General features: G+C 44.1%; 1 protein-coding gene across 2 annotated transcripts; it reads right to left on the bottom strand.

The window, feature by feature from the left end:
- Positions 1-2644: 2644 nt before the first annotated feature.
- On the bottom strand, positions 2645-7897 carry LOC115199617 (uncharacterized). 2 transcript variants are annotated; one of them, XM_029761938.1, is made up of 4 exons: positions 7499-7897; positions 4762-4831; positions 4429-4636; positions 2645-4190 (listed from the first exon to the last, which is right to left on the bottom strand). In XM_029761938.1, the coding sequence occupies exons 1-4, from the start codon at positions 7740-7742 to the stop codon at positions 3681-3683; spliced, it is 1032 nt and encodes a 343-aa protein (XP_029617798.1). In that variant the 5' UTR covers positions 7743-7897; the 3' UTR covers positions 2645-3680. The 2 variants fall into 2 exon arrangements, with proteins under 2 accessions (XP_029617798.1, XP_029617797.1); XM_029761937.1 differs by having other exon boundaries at positions 4762-4846.
- Between the last annotated feature and the right edge of the window lie 1502 nt (positions 7898-9399).

Below are 9399 nucleotides of genomic sequence, written 5' to 3' on the forward strand. Positions count from 1 at the left end.
GAGGTAACTCTGGGTCTTCCTTTCCTGTGGTGTTCGTCATGAGAGCCAGTTTCATCATAGCGCTTGATGGTTTTTGCGTCTGCACTTGAGGAAATTTTCAAAGTTCTTGATGTTCCGGATTGACTGACCTTCATGTCTTAAAGTAATGACGGACTGTCGTTTCTCTTTGCTTATTTGCGTTGTTTTTGCTATATCATGGACTTGGTCTTTCTGTATATCAACCCACCTGGGTGGCAGGTAGCCTAGTGGTTAGAGCGTTGGAATAGTAACCGAAGGGTTGCTGGATCAAGTCCCACCAACAGCAAAACATCAAATGATGGAATTTCTCGTGGAAGATAGGTAATCACATCTAGGGCTGTGCGGTGACCGTATTATTGCCACACCGGCTGTCACGAGTCATGAAGACAGTCAAATTCCACATAACGGTTTAGTCACGGTAATCCAAGCTCTGATGCTGCTGATGGTCATTATTAGCCTACCAAACTTGCTAACTGCCTTGTACTCAGTACTCTTGTCTGTCTAATCACTCTGACATCAATGCAAATGTAATCGAAAATCTAATCAAACACTTCATGAGATCCCATGAGCTCATGTTGCGCAACATTGCTATAGGCTATGCAATTGCACGAGAAAACAAAAACCCGTTTAGACACCGGCCAAGAAAGCAGCGGTAGTCAATACAACATTACACAATTTACAATACAAAAACCATAACATGTCAGTAAGCGCACATCTGGCCTACAGAAAACATTTACCAGAGTTTTAAACTCACTAAGGGGCACTAGTAAACTCAGCAAAAAAAGAAACATCCTCTCACTGTCAACTGCGGTTATTTTCAGCAAACTTAACATATGTAAATATTTGTATGACCATAAGATTAAACAACTGAGACATAAACTGAACAATTCCACAGACATGTGACTAACAGAAATGGAATAATGTGTCCCTGAACAAAGGGGGGGGTCCAAATCAAAAGTAACAGTCAGTATCTGGTGTGGCCACCAGCTGCATTAAGTACTGCAGTGCATCTCCACCTCATGGACTGCACCAGATTTGACAGTTCTTGCTGTGAGATGTTACCCCACTCGTCCACCAAGGCACCTGCAAATTCCCAGACATTTCTGGGGGGGAATGGCCCTAGCCCTCACCCTCCGATCCAACAGGTTCTAGACGTGCTCAATGGGATTGAGATCCTGGCTCTTCGCTGGCCATGGCAGAACACTCCTGTCATTCCTGTCTTGCTGGAAATCACACACAGAACGAGCAGTATGGCTGGTGGCATTGTCATGCTGGATGGTCAAGTCAGGATGAGCCTGCAGGAAGGGTACCACATGAGGGAGGAGGATGTCTTCCCTGTAACGCACAGCGTTGAGATTTCCTGCAATGACAACAAGCTCAGTCCGATGATGCGGTGACACATCGCCCCAGACCATGACATACCCTCCACCTCCAAATCGATCCCGCTCCAGAGTACAGGCCTCGGTGTAACGCTCATTCCTTCGACGATAAACACGAATCTGCAGTCCTCATGCCTCCTTGCAGCATGCCTAAGGCACGTTCACGCAGATGAGCAGGTACCCTGGGCATCTTTCTTTTGGTGGTTTTCAGAGTCAGTAGAAAGGCCTCTTTTAGTGTCCTAACTGTGACCTTAATTGCCTACCGTCTGTAAGCTGTTAGTGTCTTAACGACCGTTCCACAGGTGCATGTTCATTAATTTTTTATGGTTCATTGAACAAGCATGGGAAACAGTGTTTAAACCCTTTACAATGAAGATCTGTGAAGTTATTTGGATTTTTACGAATTATCTTTGAAAGACAGGGTCCTGAAAAAGGGACATTTCTTTTTTTGCTGAGTTTACATCTAGGTGAAGTGTATTTTGCAGACTGTTCCATGCAGTGGTGGTCGGTGACATTTAAGAGGGAGGACGATAATTTTTTTTATGAGCATGGCCTTATTTCTATTACAGTATACTGGATGACTATCATTCATATCCATTCACCCAGCTCAATGTAACATCGATAGGTTTAGGCTACTACATGAATTTCCCTTCACCCATCATGAGGTTGCTACAACCTAGCCTATGAATTAAAGTTTACAACAGGTTTACAGGTTGAGAGGGAAATTTGAGTAATCATGGTAGACAGAACCTTCATTGCAAAACATTGTTTTTATCAATTATTTGGTGATGTGAATATATTTAGTGTAGTTTTATCTAAAAAAGTGAAACATTTAAAAAAAGTTATCCATTTAAATTTTTATGAAATTCACTGAGGAGGATGGTCCTCCCTTTCCTTCTATGAGGAGCCTTCACTGGTTCCATGCCTCCGGTGCAAAATAGGAAAAGGCAGTCTTGCTTAGCTCAGTAACGGCCTTATGTATGAGAAAGTGGGATCCATCCGGAACCTTCCACTCTGTAATAATGTTTATTTGACATTGATTTAGGTCTACATTACAGTACATCCATAGTGATCTAGCTATAATAATTGATTTAACTGTATTTTTGCAGAAGCTACCAAACAAAAACCAATACAGCAGTATTATTTCCCTTTTTTTGGGGGGGGGGGGGGGGGGCTGTTGTTGAGTATCTAAAACTCCATTTGATACAGTACTTTAAAAAAGTAATCATTATCACAGTATGTGAATGTTAGATCTGTGTCAAATAACTTTTAATATTTTTCTTGGCATTTTATCACCCATACAAACGTAATAAGTTCACTGATTTAATACACTCAAATATAAATATGTAAGATACAAAAAATTACATTAACTTTTGTTAGCAACAATTGATACTGGACATGTTATTGAAACAAATATGAGAAATACAGGAAAAAATATAGAATTTTCAGTTTAACACATTAATTTAAGAGTGAATGAATTCATGGCAGTAGCAAAGGAAAAGGAAATTCATGAAAGTTAGACATTTCACTGATCATAAAGTGAACTGATCCAGATAAATGACATTTCAGGTCAGCTGGGTCTCAAATTGGGACTTACAGTAAGTTAAGCCCTGTCGTCATCTTTCTTTGGTTTCAGCACAGAAGTAACAGTCGGTTTCTGGTGCAACAGAGAGAGGTTGTGGATTACCTGATAAGGAAGTGTAAAGTAACAAAGATTGCAATATTTTGTACACAGCTGTTTTCTCCTTGGCTTTTTCATTGTAGAATATTCAACTGATAAAATGTATTTGACACAAATGAGTTTATAAAGTGTATATATAAATATGAGCTATATATTCAGTCAAGGCAGAGAAACATTGGCATGTAAAACAAGATTATGAAAGCAGTTATACATATTCTAGTTTTTGCTTCCTATAAATGCATTATTTTAGGTGTCAAGCATCATTATGTAACTGACATTTGTAATACACAATGAAGCCAATATATAATGAAAATCTCATTACTTTTCTTTATGAAGGACAGAAGCAGAATGTAGTTGACATGTTAATAGCTGACTGTGGTGCAGTATGTGTAGTGCATTTAGGATGCTGTCCTATAGTCTTCAGTGGATGGTTCCAACACAAACACATTCTCCACACCAGCGTCAGAACAAGGCAGAGGAAACAGGCTGATAAACACAGACACGTGAAGACAACCAACAATCCAGCCAAGCTGTCCAAAGTGAAGACTAATGGCAACATCTGTGTTGGAACCAATTCTCCATCCGGCATTCCCTCTATCTAGTTACTTTCTCTGGCACATGCTGGGAAACGATTGGTCATGCTCCTGACTGTGGGCCAATCGGGAGCTGAGCTGGGGCCCTGGAGCAGCAGCGGCGGTAGCATTAACCTGTGTGGCGGCTGTCACGGTCGCCATGGCAGCGGTGGCTGACGCAAGAGCTGCTGGGTAGAAGTGAACATCAACGGCGACGGTGGTGAGGCCTAGGGAGACGCAGTGGGAGAGGAGGAGGGGGGCGTTACCGTGGGAGATGCTGACGCTGTGGCGGACGGGCGTGGCACGGGGCTCAGTGGTCTGGAGTGTCAGGGAGGAGCGCAGGCTTTCCTCACGCACAGGAGGAAGGGAGGGAGTGGGGGAGCGGAAAGGTGAAGGAGTGAGCGAGGGGGGCTCAGGGAGAAAGTCCTGGCCCTGGCATTGTCCGTATACTCCTCCACCGCCCCAGTCCTCCACACACTGCAGCTGGATGCTGGGGTGAGACAGGCTGCAGTCTTTCTCTTCATCCAGGAAGGGGTCAACCTGAGGTGGAGAGGATCCAGACAACTGCTACTCCCAAATGTGTAATATCTTGGCATGGCAATGTGTGGGAAATGTTGGACATGATTTTACATACACACACACACACACACACACACACACACACACACACACACACACACACACACACACACACACACACACACACACACACACACACACACACACACACACACACACGTGAGCACACGTATTCACACGCACACACACACATACTGACCTGTGTGTCTTCGATGGGCTCAGGGTAGGTCTCTGCTATGACTGAATGTTCTGGAGTGGGCGGGGGGCGAGGCTGTGTCTCTTGATTCTCATCAAAGGCAGGATCTATCATCACAGTGACTGGGCTGGGGGCAGGAGGTCTGGTACGTGTATCTGACGTGTTGGGGCTTTGTTCAATCACAGCCATCAAATCATCATCCTCAAACGCCCTTCCAGAACCGAGGATACATATACGATATATTAGCCATAAGGGGAAGTACAGTCCTATTTTCATAGAGATATCCTCAACAACAACAAGAACAACAAACACAATAATAGTGCCAACAACAATCACCTGTTCTCATAGGTCCTCCCAGTGTCCAGACGTTCAGCATGTCTGAAAGGGACTCCCAGGTTCCTGGGAACTGTGGAAGACAAGGCTAATGGGATTCAATAAGATAAATTAATATACTGAACAAAGATATAAACGCAACATGCAACAATTTCAACAACTTTACTGAGTTACAGTTAAATGTAACCAAACCATCAAACAAGCAAAGCGTCAATACAGGACTAAGATTGAATCGTACTACACCGGCTCCCACGCTCGTCAGATGTGGCAGGGCTTGCAAACTATTACAGACTACAAAGGAAAGCACAGCAGAGAGTGGCCCAGTGATACGAGCCTACCAGACAAGCTAAATAACTTATATGCTCGCTTCGAGGCAAGTAACACTGAAACATGCATGAAAGCATCAGCTGTTCCGGATGACTGTGATCACGCTCTCTGCAGCCGATGTGAGTAAGACCTTTAAACAGGTCAACATTCACAAGGCCGCAGGGCTAGACGGATTACCAGGACGTCTACTCTGAGCATGCGCTGACCAACTGGCAAGTGTCTTCACTGACATTTTCAACCTCTCCCTGTCTGAGTCTGTAATACCAACATGTTTCAAGCAGACCACCATAGTCCCTGTGCCCAAGAACATTAAGGTAACCTCCTAAATGACTACCGACCCGTAGCACTCATGTCTGTAGCCATGAAGTGCTTTGAAAGGCTTGTCATGGCTCACATCAATACCATCATCCCAAAAACACTAGACACACTCAGTTTGCATACCGCCCCAACAGATCCACAGATGATGCAATCTCTATTGCACTCCACACTGCCCTTTCCCACCTGGACAAAAGGAACACCTGTGTGAGAATGCTATTAATTGACTACAGCTCAGCATTCAACACCATAGTGCCCTCAAAGCTTATCACTAAGCTAAGGACCCTGGGACTAAACACCTTCCTCTGCAACTGGATCCTGGACTTCCTGACAGGCTGCCCCCAGGTGGTAAGGGTAGGTAACAACACATCCGCCACGTTGATCCTCAACACAGGGGCCCCTCAGGGGTGCGTGCTTAGTCCCCTCCTGTACTCCCTGTTCACTCATGACTGCACAGCCAGGCACGACTCCAACACCATCATTAAGTTTGCCGATGACACAACAGTGGTAGGCCTGATCGCCAACAACGACGAGACAGCCTATAGGGAGGAGGTCAGAGACCTGGCTGTGTGGTGCCAGGACAACAACCTCTCCCTGAACGTGATCAAGACAACGGAGATGATTGTGGACTACAGGAAAAGGAGGACCGAGCACGCCCCCATTCTCATCGACGGGGCTGCAGTGGAGCAGGTTGAGAGTTTCTAGTTCCTTGGTGTCCACATCACCAACAAACTAACATGGTCCAAGCACACCAAGACAGTCGTGAAGAGGGCACGATAAAACCTATTCCTCCTCAGGAGACTGAAAAGATTTTGGCATGGGTCCTCAGATCCTCTAAAGGTTCTACAGCTGCACTATCGAGAGCATCCTGACTCCTGACTAATTGCATCACTGCCTGGTATTGCAACTGCTTGGCCTCCGACCGCAAGGCACTACAGAGGGTACATCACTGGGGCCAAGCTTCCTGCCATCCAGGAACTCTATACAAGGCGGTGTCAGAGGAAGGCCCAAAAATTTGTCAAAGACTCCAGCCACCCTAGTCATAGATTGTTCTCTCTGCTACCGCATGGCAAGCTGTACCGAAGCGCCAAGTCTAGGTCCAAGAGGCTTCTAAACAGCTTCTACCCGCAAGCCATAAGACTCCAGAACATCTAATCAAATGGCTACCCAGACTATTTGCATTGCCCCCCTCTTTTACACTGCTGCTACTCTCTGTTATTAACTATGCATAGTCACTTTAATAACTCTACCTTTATGTATTAACTCTACCTACATATTACCTCAATTACCTTGACTAACCATGAGGGCATTGACCCACCCACTTGGGAAACAGGCTCACCCATAGGGGAGCCAGGCCCATCCAATCAGAACAAGTTTTTCACCTTAAAAGGGCTTTATTACAGACAGAAATACTCCTCATCAGCTGTCTAGGTGGCTGGTCTCAGACAATCCCACAGGTGAAGAAGTTAGATGTGGAGGTCCTGGGCTGGCATGGTTACACGTGATCTGCGGTTGTGAGGCCGATTGGGTGTACTGCCAAATTCTCTAAAATGACGTTGGAGGCGGCTTATGGTAGAGAAATTAACATTAATTCTCTGCCAACAGCTCTAGTAGACATTCCCGCAGTCAGCATTCCAATTGCACCTGTGTAATGATCATGCTGTTTAATCAGTTTCTTGATATGCCACACCTGTCAGGTGGATGCGTTATCTTGTAAAAGGAGAAATGCTCACTAACATGAATGTAAACAAATTTGCGCACCAAATGTGAGAGAAATAAGCTTTTTGTGAGTATGGAAAATTTCGGAGATCTTTTATTTCAGCTCATGAAACATTGGAACAACACTTTGCATGTTGCCTTTAAAGTTTTGTTCAGTATACTTCCTCTTTTAGAACTCCATGCCCAGGGTTCAAATCACTGTCAGAATCTTGCAATTTCTGGTTGTTAAGATTTTTTATGATTATAGGGGTGCTAACATTTAATAGGCAGTGCCATGTTTTGTCCTGCCCATGAGTAATTTGAACCATGAAAACAGTATGCTAAAAGATAGGCATTAGGGTTGAGATCCAGCAGAGATTGAGCTGGTCAGCCCACTGACCTCTAATAGCGGGGGCAGGCTCGTTCTTCTGGACCAGGGAGTAGAAGGCCATGGTGATGAAGATGAAGGCCAGAGACACGCCCACTCCCACCACGATGGGGATGTCATGTTTCTCCAGCACTGGGAGCCACGGAGGAGGAGGCTTTACTCTGGGAGAGAGAGGGAGTGACACAGAGAGCAAGAGTAAGATCGTTCCATTCTTCTCATTCTTAATGGTGATCATAATTATGTCCAAATGCAGCATTTAGTCGAAGGAGCTCCAAATACAATAGGTAAAAGACAGACTTTGGATATTAGGAGTTTCAGTTGTGATGTACATTTCTCTTGCAACATTATCCAATCAAAAGAATTAGGAGTGAAACAAACTCATGGCCTCATTGGCCTCATGGCCTCATTACAGCCAACAGAATAATACATGTCGCAACTGTGCAAATATTTAAGCAAGATCAAAGGTTCTATTCAGCCTGTATTACTGAAGAGTTACAGATTCCGCAACAGAAATGTAAAGTTAATTTCCGATTGAGCCGAGATATGCAGCATTTACCGTGAATGCAGTCTCCGCTAAAGCAGGAAAATTGCCTGTAAATTTCAATCACCCTGTAAAGCTGAACTTCCGCAATGCAAATTGAATAGATCCCCAAGTGTGATAGCAGCTGTGGTGGTTGCAGAGTTTTATCTGGAGTCTTGTCAGCAGTTTAAGCTTGTGAGCCCCATATAGAAAGTGGTAAATGATCTCGTAGATCCTGATACACTCCTCAGATTCACAGAAAGCTACATCTTGAAAGTTCTTCCATTGATTAAGCCTTACTGTTGCATTCCCCCTATTCACCATTGTCCACATAGCACACAATCACTCAAAACATTGAGTATTACTGTATATTTTGCTTTGCAAAGAATGCATGCACACTGTAAGCAGATACCAGTGGTATAAAGTACTTAAGTAAAAATACTGGAAAGTACTACTTAAGTCGTTTTTTGGGGTATCTGTAATTTACTATTTATATTTTTGACTACTTTTTCTTTTACTTCACTACATTCCTAATGATAATTCTGTACTTTTTACTCCATACATTTTTCCTGACACCCAAAAGTACTCGTTACATTTTTAATGGTTAGCAGGACAGAAAAATGGTCTAATTCACACACTTATCAAGAGAACAGTCCTGTTCATCCCTACTGCCTCTGATTTGGCGGACTCACTTAAACACATGCTTTGCTTGTAAATTATGTCCTTTATATTCTTTATATTCAATTCTTGGGCCGACTCTTTTCTCTGTATACATCAATGATGTCACTCTTGCTGCTGGTGAGTCTCTGATCCACCTCTACGCAGACGACACCATTCTGTATACTTCTGGCCCTTCTTTGGACACTGTGTTAACTACCCTCCAGACGAGCTTCAATGCCATACAACTCTCCTTCCGTGGCCTCCAACTGCTCTTAAATACAAGTAAAACTAAATGCATGCTCTTCAACTGATCGCTGCCTGCACCTGCCCGCCCGTCCAGCATCACTACTCTGGACGGTTCTGACTTAGAATATGTGGACAACTACAAATACCTAGGTGTCTGGTTAGACTGTAAACTCTCCTTCCAGACTCACATCAAACATCTCCAATCCAAAGTTAAATCTAGAATTGACTTCCTATTTCGCAATAAAGCATCTTTCACTCATGCTGCCAAACATACCATCGTAAAACTGATCATCCTACCGATTCTCGACTTCGGCGATGTCATTTACAAAATAGCCTCCAATACCCTACTCAATAAATTGGATGCAGTCTAGCACAGTGCCATCCGTTTTGTCACCAAAGCCCCATATACTACCCACCACTGCGACCTGTACGCTCTCGTTGGCTGGCCCTCACCTCATACTCATCGCCAAACCCACTGGCTCCAGGT

Source organism: Salmo trutta, chromosome 9 (genome assembly GCF_901001165.1).
Source record: "Salmo trutta chromosome 9, fSalTru1.1, whole genome shotgun sequence".
NCBI lineage: Eukaryota > Metazoa > Chordata > Actinopteri > Salmoniformes > Salmonidae > Salmo > Salmo trutta.

What these genes read in the sequence shown, in the direction of transcription:
- LOC115199617 (XM_029761937.1), bottom strand. Translation starts at nt 7,742, where the DNA reads ATGCTGCATTTGGACATAATTATGATCACCATTAAGAATGAGAAGAAT. An exon ending in GCCTGCCCCCGCTATTAGAG is followed by an intron (nt 4,847 to 7,498) that starts GTCAGTGGGCTG and finishes GAATCCCATTAG; the next exon opens with CCTTGTCTTCCACAGTTCCC. An exon ending in GGGAGGACCTATGAGAACAG is followed by an intron (nt 4,637 to 4,761) that starts GTGATTGTTGTT and finishes CGGTTCTGGAAG; the next exon opens with GGCGTTTGAGGATGATGATT.